At 40.2% G+C, this 15,824-nt stretch overlaps 1 protein-coding gene across 1 annotated transcript; it reads right to left on the minus strand.

The window, feature by feature from the left end:
- Window positions 1-5,952: 5,952 nt before the first annotated feature.
- LOC139455362 (sulfotransferase 1A1-like) lies at window positions 5,953-11,836 on the minus strand. Its single transcript, XM_071236919.1, has 5 exons — window positions 11,674-11,836; window positions 9,979-10,299; window positions 8,848-8,948; window positions 7,454-7,607; window positions 5,953-6,068 (listed from the first exon to the last, which is right to left on the minus strand). The coding sequence occupies exons 1-5, from the start codon at window positions 11,834-11,836 to the stop codon at window positions 5,953-5,955; spliced, it is 855 nt and encodes a 284-aa protein (XP_071093020.1).
- Between the last annotated feature and the right edge of the window lie 3,988 nt (window positions 11,837-15,824).

Genomic DNA, 15,824 nt, shown 5'->3' on the forward strand with positions numbered 1-15,824 from the left:
ATGTAAACACAAGGAAGTTGAGGAAATGGAATCTTGAGGTTACACATGAAAGAAGTAGATACATGGACGGGGATAGCAGATGTAAACACAAGGAAGTTGAGGAAATGGAATCTTGAGGTTACACATGAAAGAAGTGGATACATGGACGGGGATAGCAGATGTAGACACAAGGAAGTTGAGGAAATGGAATCTTGAGGTTACACATGAAAGAAGTAGATACATGGACGGGGATAGCAGATGTAAACACATGGAAGTTGAGGAAATGGAGTCTTGAGGTTACACATGAAAGAATGGATACATGGACGGGGATAGCAAATGTAAACACAAGGAAGTTGAGGAAATGGAGTCTTGAGGTTACACATGAAAGAAGTGGATACATGGACGGGGATAGCAGATGTAAACACAAGGAAGTTGAAGAAATGGAATCTTGAGGTTACACATGAAAGAAGTGGATACATGGACGGGGATAGCAGATGTAAACACATGGAAGTTGAGGAAATGGAATCTTGAGGTTACACATGAAAGAAGTGGATACATGGACGGGGATAGCAGATGTAAACACAAGGAAGTTGAGGAAATGGAATCTTGAGGTTACACATGAAAGAAGTAGATACATGGACGGGGATAGCAGATGTAAACACAAGGAAGTTGAGGAAATGGAGTCTTGAGGTTACACATGAAAGAATGGATACATGGACGGGGATAGCAGATGTAAACACAAGGAAGTTGAGGAAATGGAATCTTGAGGTTACACATGAAAGAAGTGGATACATTGGACGGGGATAGCAGATGTAAACACAAGGAAGTTGAAGAAATGGAATCTTGAGGTTACACATGAAAGAAGTGGATACATGGACGGGGATAGCAGATGTAAACACAAGGAAGTTGAAGAAATGGAATCTTGAGGTTACACATGAAAGAAGTGGATACATGGACGGGGATAGCAGATGTAAACACATGGAAGTTGAGGAATTGGAATCTTGAGGTTACACATGAAAGAAGTGGATACATGGACGGGGATAGCAGATGTAAACACAAGGAAGTTGAGGAAATGGAATCTTGAGGTTACACATGAAAGAAGTGGATACATTGGACGGGGATAGCAGATGTAAACACATGGAAGTTGAGGAAATGGAATCTTGAGGTTACACATGAAAGAAGTGGATACATGGACGGGGATAGCAGATGTAAACACATGGAAGTTGAGGAAATGGAATCTTGAGGTTACACATGAAAGAAGTGGATATATGGACGGGGGTAACAGATGTAAACACATGGAAGTTGAGGAAATGGAATCTTGAGGTTACTCATGAAAGAAGTGGATACATGGACGGGGATAGCAGATGTAAACACAAGGAAGTTGAAGAAATGGAATCTTGAGGTTACACATGAAAGAAGTGGATACATGGACGGGGATAGCAGATGTAAACACATGGAAGTTGAGGAAATGGAATCTTGAGATTACACATGAAAGAAGTGGATACATGGACGGGGATAGCAGATGTAAACACAAGGAAGTTGAGGAAATGGAATCTTGAGGTTACACATGAAAGAAGTAGATACATGGACGGGGATAGCAGATGTAAACACAAGGAAGTTGAGGAAATGGAGTCTTGAGGTTACACATGAAAGAATGGATACATGGACGGGGATAGCAGATGTAAACACAAGGAAGTTGAGGAAATGGAGTCTTGAGGTTACACATGAAAGAAGTGGATACATTGGACGGGGATAGCAGATGTAAACACAAGGAAGTTGAAGAAATGGAATCTTGAGGTTACACATGAAAGAAGTGGATACATGGACGGGGATAGCAGATGTAAACACAAGGAAGTTGAAGAAATGGAATCTTGAGGTTACACATGAAAGAAGTGGATACATGGACGGGGATAGCAGATGTAAACACATGGAAGTTGAGGAAATGGAATCTTGAGGTTACACATGAAAGAAGTGGATACATGGACGGGGATAGCAGATGTAAACACAAGGAAGTTGAGGAAATGGAATCTTGAGGTTACACATGAAAGAAGTGGATACATTGGACGGGGATAGCAGATGTAAACACATGGAAGTTGAGGAAATGGAATCTTGAGGTTACACATGAAAGAAGTGGATACATGGACGGGGATAGCAGATGTAAACACATGGAAGTTGAGGAAATGGAATCTTGAGGTTACACATGAAAGAAGTGGATATATGGACGGGGGTAACAGATGTAAACACATGGAAGTTGAGGAAATGGAATCTTGAGGTTACTCATGAAAGAAGTGGATACATGGACGGGGATAGCAGATGTAAACACATGGAAGTTGAGGAAATGGAATCTTGAGGTTACACATGAAAGAAGTGGATGCATTGGACGGGGATAGCAGATGTAAACACATGGAAGTTGAGGAAATGGAATCTTGAGGTTACACATGAAAGAAGTGGATACATTGGACGGAGATAGCAGATGTAAATAAAGCGACAAAACCCTTTCCATATCCAATAGAAATCTCTGCATAAAGCAGAGTCGATTGTACGATTCCGACTATATCATGTGTTTATGAATCACTATAAATTAGTAATGATACCAGGTAGTAGACAAATAAGACGACGATAGCACATGTAAACACGTGAAAGATGAAACAATGAAAGCTTGAGGTTGGACATGAAAGAAGTAGATACATAAGACGGAAATCGTAGATGTAAACAAATGCAAGATGTATAAATTGGAGCATAAATGACACACAAGAGAGACGTAGAAATATGATGGCAGATGTAAACGTGTAGGGTTCTGAAGATCAGATATTTTTTCAGCTTCACCTTGCGGTTAGACATGAGAAAAGTAAAAAAAACCCAGACATTTTCTAAAATTAGAGTTATGAGCCTAAATGTGTGTGTGTAAACAATGTATGTTTTGCGGCAGACAATTTCAACAGTGTGAAGCATGATTTCTCTTCATGGATCATCTGAGATAACATAATCTTTTCAATAAAATCGCAAAATCTAATCGATGTGACGTTGTGCACTGAGACTGGTGACAAAGACAACCAGATACGTCTTTATTTGGCCGCGGACCCCGAACACCATGACGTCGCCACCGCTAGTGCCACCGCAGTCACAGCCAAATGGTTCGATGTCTGTGACGCAACAACGTGCCGTGCGTCGGTAGACACGACATCTATCATCAGTCCTGGAGAGTTGGAATGGACTCTTAAATAGTACCATCTTTTTACGTCTTTTGGTATGAGGTGAGGCTAAATAGGGTTTAACTGATACTTGTAGTTACACCTTTTGCTGTGTTTTAGCATAACCAAGAGATGAGTTTTGAGGATAGTAAACGGAAGATGACAATTTCGTTTTCGCACATAGACAAAACTGTTTGACCCATGCGCTGAATGTTGGAATAAGGCTAAAAATAAGTTAAATATACATATTTGAATTTTGTTTGATGACACATTTAGTTAGACATTTGTGTCAACCATGATTCACATGTGAGTGAGTTAAAGTTTTACGTCACATCGGGAGTATCTCAGCCATATAGTGACGAGAACAAATTGGAAGATAAATACTTGTCACAAAGGACAGTAATACATCAGCATGATATCACAGATTGAAATCTACAAACTAACAAATTCAACACTAAAACTTCTAACCAACATATATACATCAACTTTACATTTTATATTTTTAAAATACGAGCTATATACCACCAGTAACTGTAAAGCCAGACCACCTTATTGGGGACCATGGGGACTTACAGTACTTCAGCTACATGTACCTGCATGAATCCCCAACAGGATTTAAGTCTTAACTCTAGTTACTGGTAGTTGCAGACAATACTAGCCATACAGTAAGAAACAATCCAATTTTGAAATGTATTAAAATTCTAGTTCTCTGCAATGTACTTAGATACTATGAGGATTTATGTGTCTCAATCAGGGGACAATATTTTACTGTACTTCAACCCCATGAAATGACACAACCTGAATAATATAAGTTATTAATTGCATCTAACTAATTAAAAACACTTTATTCAAAAGCTATTGATCAGTCCTATTTCTTTTAAAAAGTTTATAATTAAGTGAGAATTGACTAATAAAAAGATCCCTTAAATTCGAAACTTGATAAAAAGTATCCCTTGTGAGAGAAAACTCTACACAGTCAAGTAAAATGTGCTTGACAGTGATTCTCTCATCACAAGGGATGCAAAAGCAAGGATCCTCGCCTTTCAAGTACGGGATCAGAAGGTGGGTGACAGATGTATCCAGAGCTGCTTTAGCTGCAGCATCAGCTTTTGTGTTTCCGGTTATGCCGACATGGTATCCAACAAAAAAACGATGTCGTATTGGCCAGTGGAAAGATCATTATCCAACTCTAAAATGTCAAGAAAATGCGGGGGCACGTGTGGCCCAGTCGTCTAAGGCGCCGCGGAAAGTCAAATGCCGATCAAAAATGAGTCAAAGGAACTTGGCCTCCTCTACAACTTTGATAGGATGGCCATCTAAAAATAGTTCGGGATCTTTATGATACATGTACTTGTACTTCCTGCAGAAATGAATAAAGTTGGTCTTGGCTTTTGAAAATTTAAAGCCATTTTCAAGTGAACATTTTTGAATTTTATTAGGACATAACTGTACTTTCTATAGTACACATAATTATGTTTGCCACGACATGAAATATTGAAGTCATCCACAAAAAGTGACCCATCAAGTGAATCATTCAAAACTTTGGAAAGGCTATTAATCTTTATGCTAAATAAAGTAACAGATAGAATACTGCCTTGTGGGACACCCTGATCCTGATTATAATGATCAGATAGGGTATGACCCACACGAACTTGAAACTGTCTGCCTGTTAAAAACTTGGATACAAACTGAGGCAAACGACCTCTCAATCCAAAATCGTGTAAATCTTTAAGAATACCATGCTTCCAAGTCGTATCGTGTGCTTTTTCAAGATAAAAAAAGATCGATACAGCATGCTGTTTGTTGACAATGGCATTTTGAACGTACGATTCTACACGTATCAAATGATCAATGGTACTTCTGTTATTACGGAAACCACATTGAATATTTGTGATAAGGTTGTTGGTTTCGTGGTACCATATTAAACGAGTATTTACAATCCGTTCCATAGTTTTACAAACACAGCTAGTTAATCCTTTTGGGGAAGCGTCTATATACTTATGTACAGGATCAATTTTGTTCCTTCTCTCAGACACCTAAACACAATCCCTACACTGAATATATTTATTGTAGGTAGTACATTTTCATATATCCATTTAATGTCCAGTATCCACCCCCATTCAAGGTACCTAAACCTATTAAAGACGGCGATATACGGTATCGTCGCCATGGTGACAGCATCTGATCAGGCCACCCAGATACATAAATATGTATGTACCTCCCGCATTGTTTTATTAAAACGGTCATTACACAGGCCCGTTCATGTGTTATTTCCAAAAAATGGTAATTGACATTAATCAGGAGTGTATGAACGTACAGCCACAATGAGCAAAGGAGATGGTTCAGCTGCAAACATGATTCTCTGTTAAAAAAATGAAAATGAACAAACAATTCATGAAATAAGATTTCTAAAACCCAAACTTATAGTTATTATGCTAATTTATTATAAAAAACGACACAAGATGGTCCTGAAATGGCAATGCCTAGCATGTCCTGTCTGCTCCTAATATAGATAATTATTAATTTACTTATTGTACGGCAACAGGTAATACATATGGTCCTGAAATAACAGCGACAAAAAGCATCATACATAATCATTCATTGTATTGTCGTGGTAAAAAGGTTCGCTCGTCACGCCGAGGCATGGGTTCGATTCCCCACATGTGCGAAGCTCATTTCTGGTGTCCCCTGCCGTGATATTGCTGTTAGTAACCTCCATGGTATTAGCAACTGACTGTGCCACCAGTATCCTGATGGCCACGTTGCCTGAACGTTGCGGACGTTAATCAAGTGTAAATCGAACTTTCAAAGGACAATCTTTCATCTGTTCTGCATAGAATTGATCAAACCATTCGTTCTGTGCCACAGTGAACCAGTTTTTCCAGTCACCCACTTCACCTGGAGAACAAGGAAAGAAATTTAATTAACGATATACCAGACAGTCTATTAGACAAATTTGAAAAAATAATTTATGTGTTACGGAAGACTTGGTATGAAGGAAATACAGAAATTAAGTAGAGCTGCGATAAAAGCGACAAAATCGTCTCCACAATCATTATAAATCTCTACTAAAAGCAGAGACGATTGTACGATTCGGACTGTATCAGGTGTTTATGAATCACTGTCAGATAGTGATGATTCCAGATGCTCGCAAAAAGGTGAGCGTATCTTGTCCCCCGTTAGCACCCGTCACAATACAGCATGCTGCCGGATAGCGACACCCGGTGTTAGTGAAAAAGGGGATGGGGGTTGGGGTTGGGGTCGGGTAGCCTTGTGGTTAGAGCGTTCGCTCGTCACGTCACGGGTTCGATTCCCGACATGGGTACAACGTGTGAAGCCCTTTTCTTGTGTCCCCCGACTTCCCGACTTGATAATGCTGGAATATTGCTAAAAGCGGCGTTTAACCATTCTAACTCACTCACACTCACTCACTCACTCACTCACTCACAGTAGGGATATGATTACTCTTTTGAAGTCATTCATTCATTCATGAGTGAGTGAGTGAGCGAGCGAGTGAGTTGTGTTTAACGCTACTTTGAACAGTATTCCAGTTAACTCACGGAGTGTCCGAATTGTTTACATGCACATGTTGCAGGCGTTTATCACTTTGGTGAAACCCACGGGCACAGGTGTGGTGCTGACAAACCTAACAACACAACCCTTGCGATTCTGCTTATGCAATGCTTGAATACCAAACTTGCAGAGCGAGTTGCAGCGTCTATCGTACTCCCAGATGACAATGTGGAATCTGAACAATTGTTAAGTTAGGATTATTGATTTTACTGAATATTTAACCAAAAAATACTCTTCGAACAAGCATGAAATACCCATATCTCCCGCCAATATGACATGTCCGGTTGTGTGCAAGGCAGGCAAGGAATATTGTATGCTTTCAAGATCTGCTCCGGAAACGAGCACTACTGCCGTTTTCAGTCTAAGTCAAAGTCGTTGCTAGTATAGAAACTAGAAAACCCTTTTTTTAAAAACAGTATGTGCCAAGTTGAGATATCATGTTGTTTTAGTTCTGCTTCGGAAACGAAACGTGATGGACGGACGGAAAGACAGCACACATTCCTATATCCCCCTTCAACTTCGTGGTGGGGGATAAGAAATGTGATTTACGATGGACATAGAAGTCTATAAAACTGTAGCAAACACACAAATCGTTCACATTGTACCATGTATTTGTATCTTCAGAAATAACGTCACCACATTTGTTTCTTTATGTATTATTGATGTGATGTTAACACACGTTACACCTATTCAGTATCAAACATACTTACCCTTGCGATAAGCAATCTTGCCAGTCAGCTTTGCAGTAGCCTTGATCTTCTTCATTGAGCTAAACTCACACTGTTCACACACTTGTCTGATGAAGTCATCGCTTCTCTTTACGCCCAGGAAGTCACACAACTTCTTCGCCTCCCTGAAAGTGTCCTGTGAGCACAGTAAATATAAAATATACAACGTCAACGCCAGAGGATAAGGAGAAGAAAAGGCACATGTTCAATGAGAGGAAGTTTCATTGGAAGTATTGACTACATTTCAGGCACTTTTCCGGCGACCTATTCCTCCCTATCTAATTACCTAGGAATAATTATGTTTACTATGTTGTATTATGTTGTACTATGTTGTATTATGTTGTACTATGTTGTATTATGTTGTACTATACAGATCATCTGTGACTATTTTGAAAATAGAATATTCATCATAAAGTCAATTATTGTGTCTATTCTAATGCTGTATTCAGCGAGTCGTTGTACACTCCGTCATTTTGTCATTAAAGTAACGTTGTCGTTAGGGAACGACCATTTGATATTGTGTGGAGGACATGTTGTTTCAGTTAGTCAAGTGAGACATGTTTCACATGAAGTGGCTTGATATTTGACAAAACAGATTCCACTATGGCGCAACAACCAACGCCATAAAGCATAGAGACAGTCAGTAGTTATTAAGACGCTTTCAGCATCATCACGGCGGGGTACATCACGAATTGAGCCACTAGGCATCCCCACCACCCCTCATAAGGAATTGAACAAACCACAGACTGGAGCCATTTTTCAAGGTCATGCTAACATGCACTGCATCATGATGACGTCATTGAAGAATTGGAACCAATGTAAAGCCCCGATTTAGATTTAGTTCCCATGGAAGCATGATTATTGGCGAACGTACGCATGTGTATCTCTGATGAATAACATCTACTGAATGAATACTACGGCCAATTTGTTTTACATGTAAGACTCCTCCAATGAAGTGGACACGGGTAGGCCAGTCGTGCAAGGCGCCGTAAATCGCCGTGCACAGTTGCGTCCCATATGCGTACCAGAAAATAATTATCGTGGCTTCGAATCCCAGATTATGTTTCTAGGTTTGTCAGCACAATATAGATACCCGTGCTCGTTGGTTTCATCAAAGTGGTAACGTCTATGACCCGCATCACATCAGGCCTCAAATCGCCGTGCAGCGTTGCGTCCCATAGGCGTGCCAGAAAACAATGATCATGGGTTCGAATCCCAGATTATGTTTCTAGGTGGTAAACCTCTATGACCCGCATCACATCAGGCTTTCCTCTAACATCAAGTCCTTCAAGTGATGTGATTGAAAGGCCATTGAACCAAATAAATGAAAGGTTGGTTATGTCTTATGTCCTCGCCCTATGTTACATGGGCCTAACCTCTTTAAGGTCTTCATAGTGGAGTGTCAGGATCGGAATATCGGTAGTGTTCTTCACGTCTTCCCAGGACTTCAAATGGTCGAACCAGGAACCATATTCAACTGAAATATACAGACATACTGAAACACGTATCGCAGTAAGATTCATATAAAAACAACATCTATCAAACAATGTATGACCCGTGAAGTTCTGGGGTAAAACAGGTCTTCAGCAACCCATGCTTGCCATAAAAGGTGACTATGCTTGTCGTAAGAGGCGACTAACGGGATTGGATGGTCAGCCCCGATGACTTGGTTGATGCATGTCATCGATCCTAATTGTGTGAATCGTTTTCCAGTTTGGAAAGAACAGGGATTGAGAGTTCATTAAAAAATTTGGCTTCCTATCCAACACTATTTCTAAGATATATTAATAGTATAAACGTATGCAGATTGTTTTGATTAAATAAAAATATGACTTCAATTGGAAAGGTCTTATTTATTTGGAAATAATAGTATTCCAGTTTCCAACATGTTCGGATGTTTTAGAATCCAACTTTTAGTGCGGACACATCATTTTCACATACAAATCACTAGCAGTGACATCAGGACAACACACAGACGTGTGTGAGGTTTTTTATCATCAGCATTGTCTAACTGCGTGATAAAAATGAGGGAGTGACACATTCTTACGCTGCCATCTTTCAGCCAAATGCGCGACATGTTTCTGAGAAATCGGTAACATGGATAATATGACATATGGAGGCGTCTGTCACACGTTATGCAACAGGTGTGCTAAGCAATGGCTTAGGAAATGGAAATACTAGCAGCAATAAACCTGCAACCATTTCCAAAGCTTTTACAAAACTTATGAGAGTTGTTTTCAAATGAATACAATCCTATCGCCTTTCAGTGGACATGTGTTGATTCAGACAAAAAGACACTTCCAGAGAAGCCAAACTTTACAAAATACAAACTTAAGAAATACAATGCAAAGAAATACGAATTTTGAAATATGGAAATGAGGTCACTCGCGAAAGTTTTCGCTCTATGTTCCTTTCAAAAAGGCAAAGATTGCTTTTTCGTCTAGTGTGGTTCGTTCTGCATGCATCATCACCTGTGTCCGAAATACTGAGCAATAGTGTGTGCTTACATCTCCCCTCTGTCGCAGGACGAAGATAATTCTCCCACTTGCCACTATAATCACTGAAGCCGATCTGTTTCATAAACACGAAATAGGATACTATAGCGTCTTTGGGATTACGAATGACGTGCACAATTTTAGGTTTCTTGACCTTGACCTCATCAGGTAGATGTTGGAACGGTGCGTGGGAGTTGAGAAGTCGGGGAGATGGGAGGTCCTTGTACACCTCCTCGTCAGATAGTTCCAGCATGGTCGAGGTCTTGTCGATGTCACTTGTGTCCAGCTTGCCCGCCTGGAGTAGTCGTGAAATCTCCCATACCCAGTGTGTGCCTGGATTAAAAGGGTGGAGAGGTACAGTAAATCAGTTATGTTTAACGCCTATTGGAACAGTGTTTTAGTTTTTAATGGCGTTTCAACTTATTGTTCGGAGACCAGATTAACAGCATACAGTTTAGGCTCGTACCAGTCCCAGCCCTTCAGAAATGAAGAGTTTTAGTTTTTAATGGCGTTTCAAAAGTGGAGAGCAGTTTAACGTCATACAACAGTGGAGTGGACGTCTTCCACCTCAGTTGGTGTTGTTCATACATTTTTTTAACATCCAAACTTTTTTTATCACAGTGAGTTTTTATGTGGTATTTATAGGATTACATAGGAAATTGGGTACCAGGCTCGTAGCAGTCACACACACACACACACACGCACGCACGCACGCACGCACGCACGCACGCACGCACGCACGCACACACACACACACACTAACACTAAGGCGCACACACTAACACACTCACATACACACACCCACTCACACACATTCGTTCACATACCCACATACACATACACTCACATACACACATGCACTCACATACATACTCACACACACCCTCACACACATACACTCACATACAAATACACATGCACACACACTCACATACCCATACACACTCTCATACACTCACTGACACACACAACCTCACACGTACACCCTTTCACGTTCGATGATGTCCCAAACGATGGGGCAGGACATGGTCAACTGTTTCGTGAACACCTGGTGTCACCAGAGAATTCTGCGTGTGGTACTCGGAGACTGTACAATATGGTCAACTGTTTCATGAACATCTGGTGTCACCAGAGAATCCTGCGTGTGGTACTCAGAGACTGTACAATATGGTCAACTGTTTCGTGATTGTCTGGTGTCACCAGAGAATCCTGTGTGTGGTACTCGGAGACTGTACAATATGGTCAACCGTTTCTTGAACACCTGGTGTCACCAGAGTATGGTACTTGGAGACTGTACAATGACATCACATAGTTTTTATCCGATTGGTAAATAGTTGTAGGTTTAAAGAAACTTGACGACGTCGCTTTAATCCCATATTGGTTGTTGTTTTATCTTTGGACTGTTGCAGACATACCAATATCGTTGAAGTTACACAAGTTTTTTTGTCAAATAAATTATCTCAAAGAAACATAAACTTATTTGCAAAAATAAAACGTCAATGCCAGAGAATAACCAGTCTCGGCTATCTAACGAACCAAGTGAGCCTAAAATGTCAAAAGGTGGTGAAAATTATATGAATGGATTCCTGAAAATCGCTGATGACACCAGGTGTTCGCAAAAAGGGGATGCATGCCCCGCTCTACCGGTAGCACCACCACTCACACAATTTACATAATAAAGAAAGCGTTTGTTTCAGTAATTCATACCTGATCTAAAATATGTACTCAAGATGACGTCATCCGACCTGATTTTCACGGAAGCCATATTCTCGATGGCTCGATTGTTAGGAAAGTTTGGGAAACGACAGCCGTTGTGAGAGATGACCAACAGCTCGTCCCCGCCGTCGTCTTTCAAGCTTATTGTCGTCATGGTGATGCTATTCTTATGCCAGTTGTACGGCCTAATCCTGAAATACCATAAACATACAGTGCATATGTAGTTGGACAGCACGGAACAAAAACCTAAATAACATACAAGGGATTTTTTTATGTTTAATTTGGGTACTTGGGACTTCAAAATGAGTTCGTGACAACAGGGAATTCGACACATCCAGATTGACATATCTGAGTATAAATGATGATAAATATGGAAGGAATTAGCAGGGACCGGAAGGCGAGTTCGTGACAACAGGGAATTCGACACATCCAGATTGACATATCTGAGTATAAATGATGATAAATATGGAAGGAATTAGCAGGGACCGGAAGGCGAGTTCGTGACAACAGGGAATTCGACACATCCAGCTTGACATATCTGAGTATAAATGATGATAAATATGGAAGGAATTAGCAAAGACCGGAAGGCGAGTTCGTGACAACAGGGAATTCGACACATCCAGCTTGACATATCTGAGTATAAATGATGATAAATATGGAAGGAATTAGCAGGGACCGGAAGGCGAGTTCGAGACTACCGGGAATTCGACACATCCGAGTTCGACAAAACGAGGTTTTACTGTAATCGAATGGGAACCCAAAACCTCTCATTTTGGAAAATATAACAGGAAAACGTGAGCAATAGTCAGTGAGCGAGTGATTCGGGTTTAACGCTGCTTTTAACAGGATTATAGTTATATCACGGCGTGTCAGCTTAATGTGGAAGTGATGCAGATCTCAGACGTTTACCACTTCGGTGAAACTAAGACAGCCTTGTTGGGGTGATACACATAACTGTCAGGCCTCGGTTTGGGGAATTAGCTATCGGGAGCTAGCCTTGAAACAAGAGAGAAGAGAGCTGTGAGGTCCTTAGGGTTTATTCAAGCAAGTGTGTCATATCATTCAAGTTACATCAATTAATATATAATAGTGACGTACAATGATAATAATATGCTAACGCAGTGTCCATCTAATAAAGGCATAATAATAAAGGCAATGTATTTAATATTGGAGTATGTACGGTAACATTATCCAACAGATGCAATATTTACTAGAATAATAACGGTAATGACAAATAACATTTCTTAACAGCTAAATTGAGTAGTCGTAACATTTTAATAGAGCATGTACGGTAGGTAGACTGCGCAAACTGCTTAGATGAGGAACATGACATTTACTTTTGAAAAGACGGTAAACATTAATATTTGTAGTTTCAGTAATAATTATCACAACATAATACTTTCGGCAAATACGGAAAGTAAATACTTGATCCAAATAAAGATACGAATGTACGCGGTAGAAGATATAGCTCGGTTTTAGTTAGTGTAATTATTAGTTTTAGTAGTGATTACTTTGGTGACTACGGTAATGAATCACGGCGGCTGTGTCGCTATTGATCACGCGCATTTTCTATATATATGGAGTGAATACGGTAATTGTATGCTTAAACGATGCGCGTTTGTATGTACGTTGTTATGAAGTATAAAGGATGACTATAACAGTATTTAAATGACTACGGTAATGAAATTGTGGCATAGGCTGTGTTGTAGCGTATGCAACTATATGAGGGACGGGAGTCGTTACAATATATTCAAGTACTTCCTTAATGAGGATAAAACCTAAGAAATATGGAATACGTTGTTATAGCACTATTCTGTAAGCGCACACGGAAGATAAAGCTGCTCATATAACCTTTGATCGGTGGACTGTCGGAAAATATGGACTAACCGACCTACGTACAGAATAAATCTTGCTTGAAACAGTTGTGTTAACTCTAGGAACCGTTTTGTGACTAAGCTACATGTACGCTATGCTACTGCACGGAAATATAAACTGTATATGCATCTGGCATTATAAACAGATGATGTTGGACATAGAAGGGGAATATAATCATGGATGTCGAAATATAGGAGAGAACTATTGGTGCCGCATATTAATGATACATAAACTGGAGGAGCCCACGACGCATTACACTTCAAACAACACTGGAAAGTGCCTGAGTATTAAACGGTAAATAATATATAATGAGCAGTCAATTAGAACTTGTACAAAGTAGGTTGAGCGTTAAAATATGGCAGTACTGATTCAACTAAACTATAACATTTTCTAGACAATAATAACGATGAAATAAGAAGTGTAGTCATAAAATAGGAATATTTAAATGTTTCTTACCTTGAAACAAGAGAGAAGAGAGCTGTAAGGTCCTTAGGGTTTATTCAAGAAAGTGTGCTAAGGACCAACACCCAAGGAGTTATAGACCCCCACAGCTCTACTCGTATCACACTAACAATTACTTGGAAGTTATAATTTCGGTCTCTGTTATCTGCACTAGGCTGTCAAAGTTGACTACGCAAAAGCAGGTGGTAATAGAATAGTATCAGTATTGCCTAATAAGAATTTATTTTAATTACAGTTTTAGATGATGGTCAAAACCTGCGCCAGCTGGTAACAAAACATTTATCAAGAGAACAACGGCGGGGCGGACGTACGCGCCGACTTTATCTATGATTACGTAATTTACTGTTCGCGTGAATGAGCTTGCCAAGGAGCAGCCGTCATGGTCGACCAGTGGCGATAAAAACGAGAAATACTGGTCTACCGACTTTCGAATTTTAGAATTTCCTAGATTAAGTTTTATTTGTTAAAAATATAAAAAATGTAATTAAATATATGCACTGTAACAAAACCAACGAGCATGGGTATGGTGCTGACAAACCTTGAAACATAATCGGGGCGAACCGGTATGAAAAATACACATTCAAGTAATGATATATTTCCCACCACTTTGATGCCAAACCGTGTATATGGTTATGTCTACATATACATGTACAGCCCGTTTGGCTCCAAATGAGAAGGGTGCAAAATAACTCAAAATCGGGAATAGTCTATTAAATGTGAATACGGTACACGGCGACGAATACGCGTACCTAACAATATCTGCTGTTTGTTATTTGTATTCCCAATCACTGGAAAACGTTGTTTAAAAAAAACTATCACATCGTTATGTGTACAAGTTGACATCTTGAACGGAGGGGGTCAACAGTAGGAGGAACAGCGCTTCTTGGGTGTATGTATGTCAAGATATCGTGTCTCTAAGTTACATGCCTCTGATAGCATTACAAGAAGACCTTGCAGTAAGAAGTCCCATACAGGCAGGTCAAAGACCAGGGTCGGCAAACACTATTGCTGTATTGTGTTGTTTGTGTTGACGAATGTATAAGTGAGAGCCATTTAAACAGCCCCAACATTCCCGGTGCTTGTGTGTGTGGAGGGGTCGGGGTGGGCGGGGTGGGGTTGGGGGTTGGGGGTGGGGGGTAGTGGGGTGGGATAGTAGTTAGTTTTGGTTGTTGTAAATGTGGGAACATTGCTGCAAAACGTACTCTCAGTATTGTGTATTAATTGTTCGCCTCGCCCTGCCAGAGAAACTAGATGGTACATTGAAGCAGATACTATCAATAAGGATAAAACTAGGCGGGTAGAGGTTTGGTTGTGGAAAGGTTATATTGCTCCAGAACGTACTTGACCAGAATATTGTCTATTAATTGGCCGTTTCTCCCTTCCCGAGAAAACAATGACTATATTGTGTTTCATATCATGTTTATCGTTATCCACATGCTTTATGCACAGGGTCACAGCAATACCAGCATTATCCACATGGTCACAGCAATAACAGCATTATCCACATGGTCATAGCAATAACAACATTATCCGCATGGTCACAGCAATAACAGCATTATGCACAGGGTCACAGCAATAACATCATTATCCGCATGGTCACAGCAATAACAGCATTATCCACATGGTCACAGCAATAACAGCATTATGCACAGGGTCACAGCAATAACAGCTTAATGCACATGGCCACAGCAATAACAGCATTATCCACATGGTCACAGCAATAACAGCATTATCCGCATGGTCACAGCAATAACAGCTTAATGCACATGGTCACAGCAATAGCAGCTTTATGCACATGGTCACAG

Source organism: Haliotis cracherodii, unplaced genomic scaffold (genome assembly GCF_022045235.1).
Source record: "Haliotis cracherodii isolate W230 unplaced genomic scaffold, xgHalCrac1.p SCAF_11, whole genome shotgun sequence".
Classification (NCBI taxonomy): domain Eukaryota; kingdom Metazoa; phylum Mollusca; class Gastropoda; order Lepetellida; family Haliotidae; genus Haliotis; species Haliotis cracherodii.